The sequence below is a fragment of the Pristiophorus japonicus genome, chromosome 12 (assembly GCF_044704955.1).
Source record: "Pristiophorus japonicus isolate sPriJap1 chromosome 12, sPriJap1.hap1, whole genome shotgun sequence".
NCBI lineage: Eukaryota > Metazoa > Chordata > Chondrichthyes > Pristiophoridae > Pristiophorus > Pristiophorus japonicus.
This window is the reverse complement of record NC_091988.1, coordinates 64316509-64339764: the sequence shown is the minus strand read 5'-3', so window position 1 is coordinate 64339764 and position 23256 is coordinate 64316509. Positions and strand designations below refer to the sequence as shown.

General features: G+C 47.6%; 1 protein-coding gene across 1 annotated transcript in view; it reads right to left on the bottom strand.

Annotated features, from left to right (window-relative positions):
- The window catches only part of LOC139276928 (high mobility group protein HMGI-C-like), a 28739-nt gene extending 8102 nt beyond the window's left edge, over positions 1-20637 (bottom strand). The window contains exons 1-2 of the mRNA XM_070894927.1: positions 20461-20637; positions 10508-10591 (exon numbers count right to left, since the gene is read on the bottom strand). Coding sequence (XP_070751028.1) covers positions 10508-10591; positions 20461-20577 — 201 coding nt within the window. The 5' untranslated portion in view covers positions 20578-20637. The remainder of the gene's footprint in view (positions 1-10507; positions 10592-20460) is intronic.
- Between the last annotated feature and the right edge of the window lie 2619 nt (positions 20638-23256).

Genomic DNA, 23256 nt, shown 5'->3' with positions numbered 1-23256 from the left:
ACTGAGTCCTGTGAGCTTGCAAATAGTGACTGGTGCCATTTTGTTTCATTGGCAAAATGTAAAAAATTATTCTTTATCGCCATTGTCATATATTTGCTTCATGGATTCTTTGCTTAAGAATTCATAGCAACACATTGCTAAAAAGAACTAGTTGGTTTATTAACAAAGGTTTAACAATCACACTACACATTACCAGTTCATCCACTAGGTTCACCACCACCTGACTCATCGTGGATCCCCTGAACCCAACTGGCTGGGGTTTTATTGAGTCTTGTGAACATCACGTGACTGGCTGAGCCACTCACAACTCAACAGCTCCACAAACCTGTGGGCATACTCACAGACGCACACATTACAGCCAACCTTTGCAGGAAGATCTGCAGATATATTTTTCACTGCAGTCTGACTTCGCCGACCCAAGCAGCGGGCAGTGGGATGGGGGCTACGTTTGGCCTCGTGGCTCCCTGGACAAAGGAGTTGAGAGAACCAGCGTATGTCCTCTAGCCAGCAACTTGTGCTATAAAGAGTGATCCAACAAACCCTGGGCTGAGGGTTACTGTGAACCATAGTACCAAGTGCAAGAGTCAGACTTTCAGGAGAGGAGGGGAGGAAAGGGGGGATGAAACGAAAAAAAAAAACATTTGGGTCATCAAATATTAGCACGGCATGGGTAAAACAACAACTTGTATTTATATAGCACCTTTAACTTAGTAAAACGTTCCAAGGTGCTTCACAGCAGTGTTATAAGACAAAACAAATACATTTGACACCGAGTCACATAAGAAGAAATGACGGCAGATGACCAAAAGCTTGGTCAAAGAGGTAGGTTTTAAGGAGCGTCTTAAAGGAGGAAAGAGAGGTAGAGAGGTAGAGAGGTTTAGGCAGGGAGTTCCAGAGCTTGGTGCCCAGGCAGCTGAAAGCACGGCCACCAATGGTTAAGCGATTATAACCAGGGATGTTCAAGGGGCCAGAATTTGAGGAGCGCAGACATCTCGTGGGGTTGTGGGGCTGGAGGAGAGTACAGAGATAGGGATAAAAGGTAGCAAAATGCCTATATCAGCTGCCTTAAGGGAAGACCACTGTATAACGTGGTCTACCTCAGTTCTGAACTAGCCGCACAAACACTTCTGCATTCCCTCGCTAAGACATAGTCTCGCACTCCCGTTCCTCAACAACATCCAGTGTCTCTTGATAAATGTACGTGCTTGGGCGAGGACAAGAATGGCCTCAGCTATGATGCTCCTCACAGTCGACTAGCTTGCAGGCTCAGGTGAGCTACCAGAAGGATGTAGCCACTTATGAGGCCCTGTACCCGCTCAGAGCCTTCGGAAGAGGAGGGAGGGCATCACAAATTCCTCGTTCTTAAAGAACTGCATTAAAATCGAGGAGAGAGAGATTTCTAACTCCTGCAAAGGGATAAACATCAACGGCATGTCTGAGAAGGTGGTAAGAAAACTGCTGGGACAGAGCTGGTCCTGCTGCTGAGGTGTCCCCCAATAACACACAGCCCAGCAGCAGCAGCCTTCTGTGATTTTTTAAACTTTTTTTTTCCAGTTGGCACTTATTGTCCAACTCTCTCAACTGAGTGGCTTACTAGGCCGCTTCAGAGGGCAGTTCAGAGTCAACTGGGTCTGGAGTCACATATAGGCCAGACCGGGTAAGGACGGCAGGTTTCCTGCAAAAGTACATAGAGAGGCAAAGTGAGTGGGCAAAAATTTGGCAGATGGAGTATAATGTTGGAACGTGTGAGGTCATGCACTTTGGCAGAAAAAAAATCAAAGAGCAAGTTATTATTTAAATGGAGAAAGATTGCAAAGTGCTGCAGTACAGCGGGACCTGGGGGTACTTGTGCATGAAACACAAAAGGTTAGTATGCAAGTACAGCAAGTGATCAGGAAGGCCAGTGGTATCTTGGCCTTTATTGCAAAGGGGATGGAGTATAAAAGCAGGGAAGTCTTGCTACAGTTGTACAGGGTATTGGTGAGGCCACACCTGGAATACTGCGTACAGTTTTGGTTTCCATATTTACGAAAGGATATACTTGCTTTGGAGGCTGTTCAGAGAAGGTTGATTCCAGAGATGAGGGGGTTGACTTATGAGGAAAAGTTGAGTAGGTTGGGCCTCTACTCATTGGAATTCAGAAGAATGAGAGGTGATCTTATCGAAACGTATAAGATTATGAGGGAGCTTGACAAGGTGGATGCAGAGAGGATGTTTCCACTGATGGGGCAGACTAGAACTAGAGGGCATGATCTTAGAATAAGGGGCCTCCCATTTAAAACTGAGATGAGGAGAAATTTCTTCTCTCAGAGGGTTGTAAATCTGTGGAATTCGCTGCCTCAGAGAGCTGTGGAAGCTGGACATTGAATAAATTTAAGACAGAAATAGACAGTTTCTTAATCGATAAGGGGATAAGAGGTTATGGGGAGCGGGCAGGGAAGTGGAGCTGAGTCCATGATCAGATCAGCCATGATCTTATTGAATGGCGGAGCAAGCTGGAGGGGCCATGTAGCCTATTCCTTATATTCTATTTCTTATATTCTTATGTTCCCTGAAGGACGTCAATGAACCAGTTGGGTTTTTACGACAATCCGACAGCTTCATGGTCACTTTTATTGATATCAGCTTTCTTTTCCCCCTGATCTTCTTAAACTGAAATCAAATTTTCACACTACCAAACTTCCAAACTCGCATCCCCTGGATTACTAGTTCAGTAATGTAACCACGACTCTACCATAGCTCTGGATTACGAGCCTAGTAACATCATCATCATCATCATAGGCAGTCCCTCGAAATCAAGAAAGACTTGCTTCCACTCTAAAAGTGAGTTCTCAGGTGGCTGTACAGTCCAATACAGGAATTACAGTCTCTGTCACAGGTGGGACAGACAGTGATTGAAGGAAAGGTTTGCCACACACTCCTTCCGCTGTCTGCGCTTGGTTTCTGCATACTCTCGGCGACGAGACTCGAGGTGCTCAGCGCCCTCCTGGATGCTCTTCCTCCACTCTGTCATCGAACTACAGTATGCGGATGACGCTTGCGTCTGCGCACATTCAGAGGCTGACTTCCAAGCCATCATTAACATCTTCACCGAGGCGTATGAAAGCATGGGCTTTACACTAAACATCCGTAAGACAAAGGTCCTTCACCAACCTGACTCCGCCACACAACACTACCCTCCGGTCATCAAAATCCATGGACAACATGGACCATTTTCCATTTTCCCAGTAACATAACCACTACATGACCACACCTCTGGATTACTAGTCAGTAACATAACCACTACACTATCATACCTCTGGATTACTAGCCCAGTAACATAATCACTACACTACCATACCTCTGGATTACTAGCCCAGAAACATAACCACTACATGACCATACCTCTGGATTACTAGTCAGTAACATAATCACTACACTACCATACCTCTGGATTACTAGTCAGTAACATAATCACTACATGACCACACCTCTGGTTTACTAGCCCAGTAACATAATCACTACATGACCATACCTCTGGTTTACTAGCCCAGTAACATAATCACTACATGACCATACCTCCGGATTTCTAGTCTGTAACATAACCACGACTCTACTGTACCTTTGCAACATAACCACAGCATCACCTTATTATTTCCTCTAAGGATATGGTCAAAGGTGGGCAAGGACGTATTGATGGGCAATCCTTTTGTACGATCAGGTGGGCCTATTAGGACCACTGGTCACCAGCAACTGAGTGGCTTGCAAGGCCACTCCAGAGGACATTAAGATTCACGCACATGGTGTGGGAGTGTAGGGCAGACCAGGTAGGGGTGGCAGGTTCCCATCTGCTGAAGGACATTAGTGAACCGGATGGGTTTTTAACAATCCGGCAGCTTGCATGGTCATTTTTCCCAGTGCCAGCCCTCAAAGGATCAGACCCCTTTCAGTGGAAGGTCTGGTATGCTGAACTCTTTGTAATCGCTCGATTTGAAAAAAAAACCTGAGGGAGGTCTTGCAGGAATTGAGAAAAAACACATGGGCCACATCACTCCATTTGAAGTTTTCAAATGCTGTTTGAAGTACCAGACTTCACACTCAAGGAATGCAATTGAAATCATCACGTACCACTCTAAAGGCAGAATAGGACTTGGCCTCACTATCAAAAATGCCGCATTATTATTTGTTCCGATAACACCACAAGTGAATGAAACACACAACTGTGATTAGATGTTCAAGTAACGACTCCCTGTGTGAGACTGGCCATGTCCCACAGTTGCTGGCTTCAAAGAAGCTTATTTTTCTTGCTCTCTCTCTCTTAGTTGCGCTCATCACTTCTTCTCACAAAGACTAGCGGAAATCTGGAACTCTCTCACACCAAAAAGCTGTTGAGGCTGGGGGATGAATTGAAACGTAAAAACTGAGATTGATTGATTTTTGTAAAGCAAGGGTATTAAGGGATTATGGAACCAAGATGGGCAGATGGAGTTAAGGTATGGATTAGCCATGATCGATTTGAATAGTGGAACACTGTCGAGAGGCTGAATGGTTTACTCCTTTTCCTGTGTTCTCAACAGGAGAAAAGGGTCAGTAAATTCAGGAAAAAAGGTGACAGGACCTTCAGGAGAAAACAGCGGAACAGGCTCGATGGGCTGAATGGCCTACTCCTCCTCCTCCTATCTCAAGGTGAGGTTTATTAGCACTGGGAAACTGAACACTTTCCAATATCGAGCATTCCCAAATCAAGTACAGCATAAGTTAGATGTCAGAAAAGCAGCCTCTACTCTGTGCCAGTAATGTACCACAGCACCCACCTCCATAGAACGGCCCACATACAGCACCAGTGACCTTTTGACCTTCCACATTCACGTGACCTTTCCGAACGGGGTTGCAAATGCCAATTCGTGATGATTCAGGTCAGTTTCTGTGTTGCTGACCCATGGCCTCTAGGAAGTGGTCAGGAACTCAAACCCCATCTCATATAGGAGGAGACTTTCACCTTCTTGGTTTGGGCTGGACTACGACCCAGGTGGCAGAGGTGATAGAGGAGTCCTACCCCCAATCCGCTCCTGCCCAATGGCTCCTCCTGATGAGTCCACGGTCACTGATCTTTAAACTAGTAGGGGGAGAAATTCGGTTGGATAGCGCCCCTCACGTGGGTCGGAACAGGGGCGCTAAAGGGTTTGCAGTCGTGAGTGCTGGCATTCGCACTGCTCGGCAAATTCAGTGTGCCGGTACCGGTGGCATTGACAAGTATCCCGGGAGTGTCGCGCTGGTGTGCATCATCATAGGTAGTCCCTCGGAGTCGAGGATGACTTGCTTCCACTCAAAGTGAGTTCTCAGGTGACTGAGGAGTCCAATGCGGGACCTACAGTCTCTGTCACAGGTAGGGCAGACAGTGGTTGAAGGAAAGGGTGGTCGGGGAGCCTGGGTTGACACACGCTCCTTCCACTGTCCACGTTTGGTTTCTGCTTGTTCTCGGCGATGGGACTCGAGGTGCTCAGCGGCCTCCCGGATGCTCTTCCTTGTCACGTATTGATGCTTAGGGTCACTAGGCACCAGGGGGCGCCACTGTCGGAGGTCATCGGGCTGTACGCGCGTGTGTGTGGGCCCTAGTATATAAGTGTTGGTACACATTGGGCGCGAATAAAGTGGAGCAGGTTTACACCTGAGTGAGTTTACAGCAACAAGTCTTTTGAGTCATTATATACATAACATTCCTCCACTTTGGCAGTTGTGGGCGAGGGACTCCCAGGAGTTGGTGGGGATGTAGCACTTTGTTAAGGAGGCTTTGAGGGTGTCCTTGAAGCGTTTCGTCTGCCCACCTGGGTCTCGCTTGCCGTGTCGAAGCTCTGCGTAGTGCTTGCTTTGGGAGTCTCGTGTCGGGCATGTGGACGATGTGGCCCGTCTAACGGAGCTGATTGAGCGTGGTCAATGCTTCAATGATGGGGATGTTGTCCTGAGCGAGAACACTGATGTTGGTGCATCTATCCTGTCAATGGATTTGCAGGATCTTGCAGAGGCAGCGTTGGTGGTACTTCTCCAGCGTTTTGAGGTGTCTGCTGTATATAGACAATGTTTCTAAGTCATATAGGAGGGTGGGTATCACTACTGCTCTGTAGACCAAGAGCTTGGTGCCAGATTTGAGGTCCTGGTCTTCAAACACTCTCTTCCTCAGGCGATCGAAGGCTGCACTGGCACACTGGAGGCGGTGTTGGACTTCGCCGTCAATGTCTTCCCTTGCTGACAGTATGCTCCCGAGGTATGGAAAATGGTCCACGTTGTCCAAGGCCTCACCGTGGATTTTGATAATCGGGGGACAGTGCTGTGCGGCGGGGTCAGGCTGGTGGAGGACCTTTGTCTTACTGATGTTTAGCATAAGGCCCATGCTTTCGTACGCTTCGGTAAAGGTGTTGACAATGGTTTGGAGTTCGGCCTTCCAGTGTGCGCAGGCGCAAGTGTCGTCTGTGTACTGTAGTTCAATGACAGAGTTCAACGGCCTCGGTATCGACACGGATGCAATATTTGGTTTGCGCTGCACCCGTAGCGCCCTGTAGTGGCCCCGCCGGAGAAAGCTGGCATGCAGAGCTGTCCTGGGGCGCTAAGGGAAGGAATGACTGCATGCGGTAAGTGTGATTGATAGTTTTTTTTTTGCGATTTACCTTTATTTGGGGTGAGTAATGTATAGGGAAGGTTATTTGTGTTTTTTGTTCCGGTTATTTTTGTTCCAGGGAGGCCTCTCTTAGGGCGCTACGAAGCCGACTCTTTAGCACGGGATCTTCCGTTGCGCACCCAGCCTAGCGCCTAAGAGAAGTGTGGAACAATTCCCTTAGCGCTCCGCCCCACTGGCAGGGCGCAACCACTGAATTTTGTGGCTGCCATCGCAAACCATATTCCGATGCTAAATTTAGCGACCGCCCGACATTAATGCCTTAAAAATATTCAACCGAATTTCTAGCCCCTAGGCCCAACATTCAACTACTATTAATTGTAAATCAGCTCAGTTGAATTACTGGATGATTCAATTTATATTTTGGGCACTTCTTTATGTTGCCATTTTATTTACATTTTTAAATTCAAATAGCCAGTTAATTCTTCTATTGCAAAAACAAAGCCTTTGAATGAACAGAAGCTGACTTCCGATGATGAAGGTTAAGTTCCTGCACTTAGCATGCAGTAAAACCCCTGTATTACGAATACTTTAACACTGTTATTATTTTACCGTTGAACCCTGTTCTAACTCACAAGGAAAGGTTGAGGAATTTGGGACTTGTTTGCTTTGGAAACGAGGAGGCTTTGAGATGACCAAATTGACTTTTCCAAGATTATGATGAGGATTGGCAAAAATTAATCTGGGCTAAAATTGTTCACAGTGACAGAAAGTTCAAATAGCAGGGGATACAAGTTCTAAAAAAAAAATCGGAAAGTTTAGAGGACAAAGAGAAATCAGATCGACTTTTTTCTTGCGCACACACACACACTAAGGGTAATAGAGTTGGTGCCATACTTTACGAGACCTGAGCCTTTGAAGTGGATCATATAAATCAATTCAAGAGCCAATTAGATATGTTTGTGGATTGAGAAAGCGGATGGGTGGGCTTGAGATCAATCGGAAAGAGACGCGTAAGTTTTTAATGAGTTAGTCCACCCCGGTGCAGAGTTTCGCACGATGGGAGCACACTGCTAGATTAGTCAATATGCAGATTCTCCTCCTATTTGAATTTGAATTTAAGAAAGAAAGACTTGCATTTATATAGCACTTTTCATGACCACTGGATGTCTCCAAGCGCTTTACAGCCAATTAAGTACTTTGGAGTGTAGTCACTGTTGCAATGTGGGAAACGCGGCAGCCAACTTGTGCACAGTAAGCTCCACAAAAAGCAATGTGATAATGACCAGATGATCTGTTTTTGTTATGTTGATTGAGGGATAAATATTGGCCAGGACACCAGGGATAACTCCTCTGTCCACTGTGAAATAGTGCCATGGGATCATTTACATCCACCTGAGAGAGCAGACGGGGCCTTGGTTTAACGTCTCATTTGAGAAAGACGGCACCTCCGACAGTGCAGCACTCCATCAGCACTGCACTGGAGTGTCAGCCTAGATTTACATGCTTAATCTCTGGAGTGGGACTTGAACCCACAATCTTTTGATTCAGAGGCAAGGGTGCTATGCACTGAGCCATGGCTGACATTAAAATATGAAGGAAGCTTTAAACTACCCCTGATTTGTGCTAAGTGAGATCTAGCAGTGCTTCATGCTGACACTGTCGTGTGGGGTTGCCAACACTCCAGGACTGTCCTGAGCCTCCATGAAACAACGCTTAATCTCCTGGTCACAGCTGCAAGTATTGATATTTCCACTCATAGGGGATACTAAAATTAGGCGGCATAGTTTCAGAGTAAGGGGCCGCCCATTTAAAACTGAGATGAGGAGGAATTTCTTCTCTCAGAGGGTTGTAAATCTATGAAATCTATGAAATGACCTGGAAGAGGGGACAGAGTGTAGTGTAACAAAATTTGCAGATGACACAAAGATTAGTGGGAAAGCGGGTTGTGTAGAGGACACAGTGAGGCTGCAAAGAGATTTAGATAGGTTAAGCGAATGGGCTAAGGTTTGGCAGATGGAACACAATGTCGGAAAATGTGAGGTCATCCACCTTGGAAAAAAAAACAGTAAAAGGGAATATTATTTGAATGGGGAGAAATTACAACATGCTACGGTGCAGAGGGACCTGGGGGTCCTTGTGCATGAATCCCAAAAGGTTAGTTTGCAGGTGCAGCAGGTAATCAGGAAGGCGAATGGAATGTTGGCCTTCATTGCGAGAGGGATGGAGTACAAAAGCAGGGAGGTCCTGCTGCAACTGTACAGGGTATTGGTGAGGCCGCACCTAGAGTACTGCATGCAGTTTTGGTCACCTTACTTAAGGAAGGATATACTAGCTTTGGAGGGGGTGCAGAGACGATTCACTAGGCTGACTCCGGAGATGAGGGGGTTACCTTATGATGATAGATTGAGTAGACTGGAGTTCAGAAGGATGAGGGGTGATCTTATAGAAACATTTTAAATAATGAAAGGGATAGACAAGATAGAGGCAGAGAGGTTGTTTCCACTGGTCGGGGAGACTAGAACTAGGGGGCACAGCCTCAAAATACGGGGGAGCCAATTTAAAACCGAGTTGAGAAGGAATTTCTTCTCCCAGAGGGTTGTGAATCTGTGGAATTCTCTACCCAAGGAAGCAGTTGAGGCTAGCTCATTGAATGTATTCAAATCACAGATAGATAGATTTTTAACCAATAAGGGAATTAAGGGTTATGGGGAGCGGGCGGGTAAGTGGAGCTGAGTCCATGGCCAGATCAGTCATGATCTTGTTGAATGGTGGAGTAGGCTCAGGGGCTAGATGGCCTACTCCTGTTCCTAATTCTTATGTTCTTATGTTCTTATAAATTCTCTGCCCCAGAGATCTGTGGAGGCTGGGTTATTGAATATACTTAAGGTGGAGATAGACAGATTTTTGAGCGATAAGGGATCGAGGGTTATGGGAAGCGGGCTGGGAAGTGGAGTTGAGGCCAAGATCAATTCAGCCATGATCGTATTGAATGGAGGAGCAGGCTCGAGGGGCCAAATGGCTACTCCTGCTCCTTTATTTTATGTTCTTAAACCCCAGGAGAAACATCATGGGGGGGGCTTAAGGTAAAATGTTTCTTTTAATCATTTTTCCTTGAACACCTTCGCTTGTAGTTATATAAATATTGGAGATGGAAAAAAATGCTGTTTGACTGGGTGGGGCTGTTGGGGGCTGGTGGTCAGGTGATGAAATCTCCAGGAATATATCCAACCAGAGTTCGCAACCCTCACTGGGTGAAAAAGAAATCATAGAATCAGAGAATTGTAGAAGTTTACAGCACGGAAGGAGACCATTTCGACCCATTGTGTCCGCGCCGGCCAACCAAGAGCTATCCAGCCTAATCCCACTTTCCAGCTCTAGGTCCGTAGCCCTGCAGGTTACGGCACTTCAAGAGCACATCCAAGTACCCTTTAAATGTGATGAGAGTTTCTACCTCCACCACCCTTTCAGGCAGTGAGTTCCGGACACCCATCACACTCTGGGTGAAGAAATTTCCCCTCAAATCCCCTCTAAACCTTCGACCAATTACTTTAAATCTATTCCTCGTTGTTGTTGACCCATCTGCTAAGGGAAATAGGTCGTTCCTATCCACTCTATCTCGGCCCTCAAAATTTTATACACCTCAAAAAGGTCTTCCCTCAGCCTCCTCTGTTCCAAAGAAAACAACCCCAGCCTATCTAATCTTTCATCATAGCTAAAATTATCCAGTCCAGGCAACATCCTCGTAAATCTCCTCTGTACCCTCTCTAGTGCAATCACATCTTTCCTGTAATGTGGTGACCAGAACTGCATGCAGTACTCTAGCTGTGCCCTAACTAGTGTTTTATACAGTTTAAGCATAAATGACGATGTGTCTAGTAAGAGAAGAAATTAGAGCATCTCTTTCCCATCAGGTACCTTTTGCACTGCTCGCGGTTCCTTGTTCTTGCTGCCTATCGGTCTTCCTCGAGGTCGCTTGGGAGTAGGAGGTCCAGTAGGTTCCTGAAGGACAGAAGTACATGCGAGAGTTAACATTGGTATATGTAATGTATTTGCTCCATGAGTTCTATGCTTAAGAATTCAAAGCAACACATTGCTATTAAGAACTAGTTGGTTTATGAGCAAAAGGTTAACAATCACACCACACATTACCAATTCTGTCATGTATTTAACTGTCATTGAACCCATGTATCAACTGACCTACAATGTACACTGTGAGAACATTCATCACTAGGTGGTGAACTTGTGGGAGACACTCCTAACCTGGTCTTTCAGGTATAAAAGGGGAAGCTCCACCCACCTTCATCACTTCAGTGCTGGAATAAAAGTTACTGGTCACAGAGTGACCTTCTCTCAAGCATGGGCCTCATGTGCATTTGTACTGTTAAGTAAGGACGTATCATTGGCAACGAGAAACTGGGGTCAGTTTGGACGGGATCGCCCCACGTGCTTGAGCCTCCTTGACACACCTAACGGAGTCAGGGCCCAGAGCTGTTTTTAGCGACTCGATGGCATCGGCCGCGTGGCGGACGTCGGCCGAATTTAGGTGCCATGCCAGCCCGCTCCTCCGCCATCGAGCAGGTCCCTGACCCTGGTCACCTCGCCAGACACAGCCCTCTCATCTGCCTGCCACCTAAAACTGCGGTCGTGGAGGTACGGATTCCTGAACAGCGGCTCTTGAAGGACAGCCGCCACTCCAGATGGAGAGAATTGCGCTCAACAGCTCTACAACTCTTTTTCATTGGACACAAAATTAAACAATTAAATCAAGTGGTCCCAGATCTGGGGGATACTCCAAACATTTTTCAATGTCCTTTTTTGTTTTTTTTTGTTGTTTTTATTGTGGGTTTTTTGTATTTTTCTTTTGTGTTTTTTTTAGGCTCGAAAACCATTATTTACAAGTGCCCCCTATAAAAGGGGAGGGGGACACTAAAACCGGCAATAAAACAAATTAAACTTTAAAACATATAAAATCAAATTAAAATTTTGTTGCCGGGGGTAATGATGCACTCCAGTCCCTCCGGCGCCCACCTCTCGCGGAAGGCCGCGAGCATACTGGTGGACACCGCATGCTCCATCTCTAGGGACACCCTGGCTCGGATGTACGCACGGAAGAGAGGCAGGCAGTCAGGCTGAATGACCCACTCGACCGCCCATTGCCTGGACCGGCTGATGGCCCCCTTGGCTGTGCCCAGGAGCAGTCCTATGAGGAGGTCTTCAGAGCTACCCGCTCCCCTCCGCACAGGGTGCCCAAAAATCAGGAGTGTGGGACTGAAGTGCAGCCAGAAATTGAGGAGCAGCCCCTTTAAATAAAGGAACAGGGGCTGCAACCTCGTGCATTCAATAAAAACATGGAACACGGACTCTTCCAGACCGCAGAAATTGCAGGCGGCCTGGGAGCCCGTGAACCTGCTTAAAAATTTGTTACATGGAACTGCTCCATGCACCACCCTCCAGGCCAAGTCCCCGATAAATAGTGGGAGGACTCCCGCGTAGAGTGCCCTCCATCGGGGACCCCCGCCTCCTCCGGATGGCAAGATGGTACGCCATGGCGTGTCCGGACGGCAGACGAAGATGGCAAGATTGAGAGTGTGCAGGAGCAGCCCGTACAGGAAACCCCTCCGCGCAGAACTGAAAGGCATGGAGGGGATTTCCCCGAGGCGGCTCAAGTTGTGAGGCGCCGGCTCCCGAGGGAGGTTTCGGGGTTTGGCGCCGATGAGGAATTCCGTCCGGACGGGGGTCAGTTTGAACGGGATCGTCCCACGTGCTTGAGCCTCCTTGACACATCTAATGGAGTCAGGGCCCAGAGCTGTTTTTAGCGACTCGATGGCATTGGCTGCACAACGGATGTCGGCCCAGGATAGGCGCCGTGCCAGCTCGTCTGGCGCCATCCAGCTCGCTCCTCCGCCATCGAGCAAGTCTCTGACCCTGGTCACCTTGCCAGACTCAGCCCTCTCATCCGCCTGCCACCTAAAACTGCGGTCGTGGCGATATGGATTCCTGAGCAGTGGCTCCCGAAGGATAGCCGCCACTCCAGATGGGGGAGAATTGCGCTCAATAGCTCTACAAACCCATGAGCATACTCACAGGTGCACACATTACAGGTATGGGCAATAAATGTAGCCTTGCCCATCTCATCTGGTCCCAGGAACAAAACTGGGATCGAGCTGTGGGGATTTAAGGAGTACAGGGAAAGATGGAGGCACCTTACGCAACATAGACCAAAGTGTTCCCGAATGAGTGAAATAGAAAGACTTGCATTTATATAGCGCCTTTCACGACCACCGGACATCCCAAAGCGCTTTACAGCCAATGAAGTAATTCATTGTGAAGCGTAGTCACTATTGTAATGTAGGAAACGCGACGGCCAATATGTGCACAGCAAGCTCCCACAAACAACAATGTGTTAATGACCAGAAATACGAGGGCATATCTATCAGGAAACGATGAACAGGCTGGGTCTCTTTTCTCTTGAAAAAAGACTGAGGGGTGACCTAATAGAGGTCTTTAAATTTATGAAAGGTTTTGATAGAGTGGATACAGAGAGAATGTTTTCACTTGTGGGAAAGAGCAAAACTAGAGGGCATCAATATAAGATAAATCCACTAATAAATCCAATAGGAAATTCAGAAGAAACTTCTTTACCCAGAAAGTGGTGAGAATGTGGAACTCGCTACCACAGGGAGTGGTTGAAGCGAATAGTATAGATGCATTTAAGGGGAGGCTGGACAAGCATATGAGGGAGAAGGGAATCGAGGGTTATGCTGATAGGTTTAGATGAGGAAAGACGGGAGGTGGCTCGAGTGGAGCATAAACGCCGGCATGGACTGGTTGGGCTGAATGGCCTGTTTCTGTGCCGTGTATCCTATGTAATCCTAAAAAAAAGATAATCTGTTTCAGTGATGTTGACTGAAGAGGGATAAATATTGGCCAGGACACCTCCCCTGCTCTTATTCAAAATAGTACCATTGGATCTTTTACATACACCCAAGGCAGCAGAGAGGGCCTTGATTTAACTTCTCATCCCAAAGACCTCACCTCCAACAGTGCAGCACTCCCTCAGCACTGCACTGGAGTATCAGCCTGGATTTTTGTCTTCAAGTCTCTGGAATGAGATTTGAACCTACAACCTTCTGATACCTGCAGACAAGAGTGCAACCCACTGAGCCACAGCTAACATCTAAACCTACAGCTTAAAAAGCAGTTTACTTCTCAAGACATGTTACTGTAAGGAACATGGGGAAGGAGTGTCTTGGTGCACAATGGACCACAATGTTCCAGAAGATGGTTGTTCCGCTCAGTACGACTCACCCAGAGCGGAATGGGTTGCCATAGCAGCTGCCTACTCTCCACGAGAAACCCCCCCGAATCAGATCTCTTGCTGAGGGTTATTCTGTAGTTTCTTTATACACCTTCCGTTGTCTCCCATTTGGGGGCGGTAACATCTGGGAGGCGGGACATTTTGCGCCAGGCCCGGAAGTCCTGCCCCACTCGCAAACTTCATGTTACCGCCCCCAAAAGGAAGTGGAGCGCAAAATAACGGATTCCACTTCCTTTCTGGGGCAGATGGATCGGGAGCGGGGCGCAGTGCTATGCTCTGGGCCGTGCAGCGCTGCCGCATAGAAGGGGCTCCTCACTTCATTAAAGGGAAGGGCCAAAGCTGCAAATCCGTGGACCACCGGGGAGTGGGGGTGCCGTGCCAACAGCCTGGCACTCATGCAGGGCTGACCAATCGCGGCTCGGACTCCGCATTGAAAGCGTCCATGGGGTGGTCGGAAAAATGTTTTAAATAAATGGTCGCCACCTCCCCTTTCAGTATCGCTCCGCGAGTGGCCTGCAGCCCGGTTCACGTCCCCTGAAGTGGTCGCTGGCATTGCCCGGCGCTCCCCAATTTTTGTTCTTGGGCGATAACGGGGCACTGCTCATGGTGATGACGCCGTCATCGCCAGTGGAGCGGGGTACTATGGGTTACTGCCGTTGCTAAACTCCTGTGGAATTTAGCGGCAGTTGTTCGCGGCGCTGTGCCCGGGCGAAAAGTCGTCTGCGCCCTGTTAGCCCCCCTTGGGGACCCCAACGGGAAGCGTTAACAACCTGCATTTCTGGGTCCTTATTTTTATCAGTTAAAATGTATAAAATTTCAGGCATTTCGTTTTCTTCTGATGTACTCAGTCACAGAACTAGAGCCAGCATTGCCAATGTTATCAATATATTAGCAAGCAGTGACTGTAATATAATAAAATATGGAATAAGAACAGGCCATTCAACTCATTGAACCTGATTCTCTCACACACCATTAACAATCTGCCCCATTGCAATGTATTTGCTCCAGGGGTTCGTTGCTGAAGAATTCATAGTAACACATTGCTATTAAGAACTAGTTGGTTTATTAGCAAAGGTTTAACAATCACACTACACATTACCAGTTCATCCACCAGGCTCACAACCGCATGCCTCAGCATGGATCCCCTAAACTCAACTGGCTAGAGTTTTATTGAGACTTGTGAACATCATGCCACTCCCAACTCAACAACTCTACAACTATTTTAAGTACAACATTAAATCAAGTGCGCCATTTTGGCAAGGGCACTAGAACCCACCGATTTCCAAATAAAACTTTAACAGAAACACTCAAAAGCTCTACAAACCTGTGAGCATACTCACAGGTGCATACATTACACCCATCATGGACACTACCACACCCATTAATCTCCTGAGGGGGACACTCAGTATAATTGTTCCCTGATTCGCCAAAGGAAAGGATGGTCTTATTTTTTCTTGCCCATTTTCTCCTTCCTCTCCTGAAGGCTGGACCCCTCACTGGGTTGATCCCGCCGGCTCTGGTTGCCCTCCAAGTGGCCATTATTCACAAGTGAAGCCTGGCAAACTATTCGACAATGGGAGGGCCTCAGAGCCAAACTCATCCCTGTCCGCACTCAATGCGGACTTCCAACATGTGGCACTGGAGGTCAATCAGGAGTGGGAAACACTGGCTGATTTTTCCCTTCATTCCCCAAGGACATTGAAGTCAATTGTAGCACGCCAATCACCATCCCAGCTGTCAGCAGATCCCAAGGGAGTCAAGGCTCACAAATCCCAGTCTCCTGACTCCCTCGGAGCAGGCCACGTTGAACATCCTGGCATATTAGAGTATTGCGGGAGTACCTCCCCCAAGCTCAGCCACAGTACCATCCTGTTCATGCCTTGACTCTGTTCTTGTGCACAATCTCACGACAATCAAACACGGTAGTTTGCAATGCAACAGGATGTGTCAGGTGGCCAATATTCTAACACTTGTCCCTTTTCTCTCATTTTAAGCCTGGACTAGCAGCCTCTTCGCACTACCAATAACAATAACCTGCGTTTAGATAGCACCTTTAATGTAGTACAACATCCCAAGGTGCTTCACAAGAGCGTAATCAGACAAAATTTGACACCGAGCCACATAAGGAGATATTAGGACAGGTGACCAAAAGTTTGGTCAAAGAGGTAAGTTTTAAGGAGCGTCTTAAAGGAGGAGAGAGAGAGGTTTTGGGAGGGAATTCCAAAGCTTAGGGCGTTGGCAGCTGAAGGCAAATCCTCAGCTACAAATGTCTGAGGCCACACATACGGGTTCTGGGATAAGGACGGGTGTGTGGGTAATGTTTGAGTTGTGCTTGAACCTGCCATTCTTGTTCATCCGTAGGCTGAATGTCCTCCTCCTGATCTGGGAATGCCATGAGAACCCCAAAGGGTTTTCTATCCTGTACACGGTTGTTACTGTGTTGCTGTGAATGAATTAGCAGCTAAAAGCAGGACTGTTACAGGAAATTGAATGACTTATAAAAAAGGGTGGTTGTAATGTATGCACCTGTGAGTATGCCAGTCATGTGATGTTCACAAGACTCAATAAAACCCCAGTCAGTTGGGTCTAGGTCATCCACGATGAGGTATGCAGTTGTGAGCCTCGTGGTTGAACCAGTAATGTGTAGTGTGATTGTTAAACCTTTGTTAGTAAACCAACTAGTTCTTAATAAAAATGTGTTGCTATGAATTCTTAAGCACAGAATCCATGAAACAAATCCATTATAGCGGTGGAAGCAGATTCAATAATAACTTTCAAAAGGGAATTGGATAAATAATTGGAAGGGAAAAAATTTGCAGGGCTTGGAGGGGGGGGGGTTAGGGACTGATTGGATACCTCTACCAAAGAACCAGCACAGGCACGATGGGCTGAATGGACTACTTCTGTGCTTTATAGAAACGTAGGAATAGGAGTAGGCCATTTAGCTCCTTGAGCTTGTCCGCAAATCAGTGAGATCATGGCTGATGGCTGTTCTGTGACCTGAAATCCATACACCCACCTTTGCCCCATATCCCTTTGATTTCATGATTGTATAAAAAAAATCATGCCAAGGCATCAACATAAAAGAGAAGCTAATACTAGATAATAAGGCAAAAAAAAAACGCACACTTTTTAACCAACGATGAAAGGTGCAGCTCACCTTTAAGAAGTCTGGTCTTCCATTTAGTGATTTACCCATTGCCCATACCTGTTGCAAACAGCGAGATGGGACTCGTTGTCATATATCTGCATGGAATTTGCAAGTATAATGAGGCTCGATCTGCCCCGCCTGAAGAAATGTTGCAAATGTTTGCAGCGCTAACTCTGGAGCTCAGTGCCAAGGGTGGGCCCTTGCCAGATTCAGTATGATATCCAACTCCTGCAAGCCCCAAAGTACCCGCCTGCTCCACTCGCCACTCAAATATGAAAAATATTCCATTTCCCAACACCTCTTGTCTTGATGAACATCAACAATTCAACTACGTGTTTTTTATTTAAAGTTTGCAAAAAAATCCTTTTTAGTCGGCCGACTGAAATCCAAGAAACACTTGCTACAGATTTGTAAAAAAAATAGCGTAAACACTCGAGGGTAAATTTTCCTGCTCGCATGCTAACGACGAAGTGCCTCGCCTGCTGGGAATGCAGATCGGAAAACTGCACGGACATAGTCCATAATTTTACATCTGAAAAACACAAGTTCCGTGTTCGCAGGTTTCCGAAGTCAGGCAAGGCAAATTGGTGTCAGCTGTGGCTCAGTGGGTAGCACCCTCGCCTCTGAGTCAGAAGGTTGTGGGTTCATGTTCCACTCCAGGGATATGAGCACATAAATCTAGGCTGACACTCCAGCTGCACTATCGGAGGTGCCGTCTTTCGGATGAGATGTTAAACCGAGGCCCAGTCTGCTCTCTTAGGTGGATGTAAAAGATCCCTTGGCACTATATCGAAGAAGAGCAGGGGAGTTATCCCTGTTGTCCTGGCCAATATTTATCCCTCAATCAACATAACAAAAACAGATTATCTGGTCATTATCACATTGCTGTTTGTGGGAGCTTGCTGTGTGCAAATTGGCTACCGCGTTATTCACATTACAACAGTGACTACACTTCAAAAGTATTTCATTGTCTGTAGAGTGCTTTGAGACGTCCGGTAGTTGTGAAAGACGCTATTTAAATGTAAGTCTTTCTTTTTATTCACATGATAAATTCCCCTGTCCAGATTTATTATGGTAACAACCTATGTAAACTGGTCATACTGTAATTACACTCTCCCACCAGCGGTGGTGCTACACTGCCTCTAATGGCAGAAGGGTGTAATTACAGTGAGACAGGTTTACACAGGCAGTTTCCATCGTACGTGTGGACATAGTCATTTACAGTGGAAAAAGTTGACAGATGTAAGATTTTTACAAGATAGCTAGTCGTTGCTGTGAGCCTCAGTACTGAAAACTGGCTAACCTCAAGAGCAACGAGTTTCTCAGGTCTAAGATGAGCAGACCAGTTATGGTTTCTCAATACCGTTTGATCTGAACCAACACCCAACGTCCATAAAATAAGCAGCAATAAGCACAAATGGTAAAGGCGTACTATTGCCCATCGGTGACCCAATATACTAAAAGTGCTGCTTCTGTTTCCATTCTCTGTCTTTCTATTCCTCCTGCGGTTATACTGGAGCTATGAGCCTCAGCTCGTGGCGGGGGGGGGGGGGGGGGGGTTACAGGGGTTACATTCTTTAATGTGCGCACACCAAGCAAGCTTGCTTCGCCCAAAGCTTGACACGCATGGGCAGGCAAGTTTGTACTTAGTGCCATGTGATTTACACACGTGATGGCCCTCTTGAGTTTCACTGCACTCGGTAAATGATGGTGGTGTTGTCATTTAAGACAGAATGAAACGGAACTGGGTGGGGGGGCACGGCAGGAGCGGGGTGGGGGGGGGGGGGGGAGAACATGCTGATGCAGTGGGTTGCACTTCATCTTTTTTTTACCAAATCCGGTAATTTGTGAGCTGGCAACAGATCAAATAGCCATGAATGCCGTTGGATTGCCGTAAAGACACAACTGGTTCACAAACGGCCCACAGGGATGCGAGTCTGTCGACCTTACCTGGTCTGGCCTCCATGTGACTCCAGTCCCACACCACAAGGGATGACCAGAAGGCATGAAAGACTCATTTGTCTCCTTATTATTAGAAGCCCACTGTTCCCAGTGGACCACAGCGCACAACTGTCCCAAATTTGGCATAAAAAAGCCATGGAATTGGCAATCTCACCCAGAACGCACCACTGTGGGAATGGAACATTGTCGCAATGTACTAGATCTTTATTTGATTTATTTCCACATTTTGCGTTCGGGAAATAGGAGTGTGTGAACTGGCAGGGCGATTAAAGGGACATCATGCTCCAGGTGACATCACTGTACTTTTTTCCAGCTTTCGCAGCGTCAACAGAAACAAAATAAAGACAGAACTTGCATTTATTCAGTGCCTTTTATAACCTCAGGACGTCCCAAAGTGTTTTATAGCCAATGAAGCATTTCTGATGCGTTGTAATGGAGGAAACAATTTGCACACAGCAAGCTACCATAAACAGCAATGAGGCCAGCATATAGGCCAGACCGGGTAAGGACAGCAGGTTTCCTTGCCTAAAGGACATTAGTGAACCAGATGGGTTTTTACAACAATCTGGTAGTTTCTTGTTCACCATTACTGACACTAGCTTTTTTATAAAATTCCAAATTTATTCCAAATAAATTCCCAGCTGCCCTGGTGGGATTTGTCTCTAGATCATTACTCAACGCTTCTGGATTGCTAGTCCAATAACATAACCACGATGTAATGTATTTGCTTCATGGGATCTTTGCTTAAGAATTATATAGCAACACATTGCTATTAAGAACTAGTTGATTTATTAACTAAGGTTCAACAACCACACTATACATTTCCAGTTCATCCACTAGGCTCACAACTGCATACCTCATCGTGGATGACCCAGACCCAACTGAATGGGGTTTTATTGAGTCCTGTGAACATGTTGTGACTGGCTAAGACACTCACAGTGCAACAACTCTACAACTATTTTAACTTAAACATTAAAGCCAAGTGCCCCCTTATAAAAGAGGCACTAGAACCCACAAATTAGCAATAAAACTTTAAACTTAGCAGATCAAATTAAAATTTGGTTGCCGGGAGTGACGATGCACTCCAGTCCCTCCAGTGCCCACCTCTCGCGGAAGGCCACGAGCATACCGGTGGACACCGCGTGCTCCATCTCCAGGGACACCCTGGTGCAAATGTAGCCACGGAAGAGAGGCAGGCAGTTGGGCTGAACGACCCCCCTTGACCACTCGCTACCTGGACCTGTTAATGGCCACCTTGCCCAGGCCCAGGAGCAGTCTCACAAGGAGGCCCTCCGACCTGCCCGCTCCCCTCCTCCGCACCGGGTGGCAACAGCTCCACAAGCCTGCGAGCATGCTCACACGTGCATACATTGCACGCAATGCTACCGTACCCCCTCGCCTGAAGCGTGAAAGGAAAGCAAAGTTACATCAGCTTACTTGAGGCTGCTTCTTTGGTCGTCCGCGACCTCTCCTGACGGGTTCGGCTGGAGCAGGCTGCTTGGGAGCCGCAGCGCCCTGCCTGGCTGGTCCCTCTCTTGCCCCGCTGTTGCTCATTGTTCTTTCCTGGGTGGTGGTGGGGGGATGGGGGGGTAGGGTGGGGGGGTGAAACTTCCTGAGATCTCAGAACAAGGAGCTGATTCTGCAGTGGCCGCCGTTTCCCCAAGAGTTGGGACCCCTGCACCTGAGCAACTCTTCAATCCAGCAAACAAAAAACGTTACCTGCAAAGCAAAAATAGAAAGAAAAACAAGACGATCCTGAATTCTGACAACAATAGATTTCACGTAACAAATGCTCTCCCCACCCCCGCCCACTTCCTCCCCGGGGCACTTTACGAGAAATTGGAGGTCACTGAGCAGAATGCTGGCCAGAAGTTGGACAAGAGGCAATCCAAGGCCAGTTGAGGAGACCTTTGAAGATGAAGGTGGGCAAAGAGAAGTGTTAAGGCGGAGGAAGAGAGCTCCAAAGTTGAGGGACATTGTAGCTGAAGGTGATGCCACCGACTGCGGAAAGGGCTGGAGACACACAGTAGGCCAGAGTCAAGAGGAGTGAGGTGGGAAGGCTGGGATGTAGGACTGGATTAGTCCATCATGGTAGGCCGGGTGTTCAGAGAGGTTTAGGTGTCCTCATACGGGATACACAAAAAGCTAGCATACAGGTACAGCAAGCAATTAGGAAGGCAAATGGCATGTTGGCTTTTATCGCAAGGGGGTTGGAGTTCAAGGGTAAGGAAGTCTTACTACAATTGCATGGGGCTTGGATGAGACCACACCTGGAGTGCTGTGCACAATTTTGGTCTCCTTATCTGAGAAAGGACATATTTGCCTTAGAGACGGTGCAACGAAGGTTCATTGATTGATCCCTGGGATGAGAGGGTTGTCCTATGAGGAGTGATTAGGCAGATTGGGCCTATACTCTCTGGAGTTTAGAATAATGAGAGGTGATCTCATTGAAACATAAGATAGTGAGGGGGATTGACAGTGCAAAGTCCTTATTCTACAGTATGAAACCACCGAGGCACATTCTGGGGATAACTCTTTATTCACAGGACTTCCGAAAACGATGACCCTGCGTGGGACCTCCCTTTTTATACCTGTGTGATCAGGTAAGGAGTGTCTCCCACAAGTTCACCCCTTGTGGTCAAGGTGTGCATCTAGGTTGAGTGTATACAGTAATACAATGGTGTTACATTGTGGTTACATACATGACATCACCTCCCCCCCCCCCCCCCGCCAAAGTCTTATTGGGATCATAGGTTTAGTCTTTCAGGTGGTCTACGCTCCCTCGTGGAGCGCCGCAGTTGGGGCTCTGGTTATTGGACACTGACGTGGGTGTCTGTCACCTGTGGTGATTCTGGCCTGTCCGGGCTGACCGCAGGGACTGTGCATTCTTCTGATTGCTCTTGTTGCTCATTCACTAGCGGTGTTGTGAGCTCCATCTCATGGTCTTCTTCAGGTTCCTCCGTGTCGATGCTGAACCTTTTTTTCACTTGGTCCAGATGCTTAAGGCATATCTGACCATTGTTGAGTTTTACCACGATGACCCTATTCCCCTCTTTGTCAATTACAGTGCCCTCAAGCCATTTGGGTCCCATGGCATGATTGAGGGCGATTGCAGGATCATTTATTTCTATACATCTCCCCCTCGAATTACGACCATGGTACTCGTTTTGTGACTTGCGCTTGCCCGCAACTATGTCGGTCAGGACTGGGTGAATGACGGACAACCAAGTTTTGAGTGTCCGTTTCATTAGTAGCACTACGGGCGGGACCCCCGTGAGCGAGTGCGGTCAGGATCTATAGGCCAGCAGGAGACACGAGAGGCGGCATTGTAGGGAGGGTCCATGAATCCTGAGCATACCTTGCTTAATGACTTGGACCACACGTTCCGCCTGGCCATTGGAGGCCGGCTTCAACGGCGCAGTCCTGACGTGGTTGATGCCATTGCCTGATATAAACTCTCAGAATTCGTAGCTTGTGAAACATGGGCCATTATCACTAACCAGGATGTCCGGCAAGCCATGAGTTGTGAAGATCGTACGTAGGCTTTCCACGGTGGTGGATGACGTGCATGAATTCAGAATGATGCACTCGATCCATTTCGAGTACGCATCTACCACGATGTGGAACATCTTGCCCATGAATGGGCCCGCGTAGTCAACATGAATGCGTGACCATGGCCTGGTGGGCCAGGGCCACGGGCTGAGCGGGGCCTCCGTGGGGGCATTACCCAGCTGGGCACACGTCGTGCACCTGCGAACACAGTGTTCCAGATCTGAATCATTTCAGGGCACCAAACGTGTGACTGGGCAATGGCCTTCATCAGCACAATGCCTGGGTGCTCGCTGTGGAGTTCCCTGATGAATGCTTCCCTGCCCTTCTGGGGCATAACCACCCTGCTGCCCCATAGTAGGCAGTCGGCTTGGATGGAGAGCTCATCCATCCGTCTGTGGAACGGTCTGACCTCCTTGGGGCATGCTCCGTGTGCGGGCGCCCAATCCCCTGTCAGGACACATTTCTTAATCAGGGATAGGAGGGGATCTCTGTTTGTCCAGATTTTGATCTGGCGGGCTGTGATGGGGGAGCCTGCGCTGTCAAAGGCATCGACAGCCATGACCATCTCGGCGCTTTGCTCCGTTGCCCCCTCAGTGGTGGCTAGTGGAAGCCTGCTGAGCGCGTCAGCGCAATTTTCAGTGCCAGGCCGGTGGCCGGATGGAGTAGTCATAAGCAGCCAGC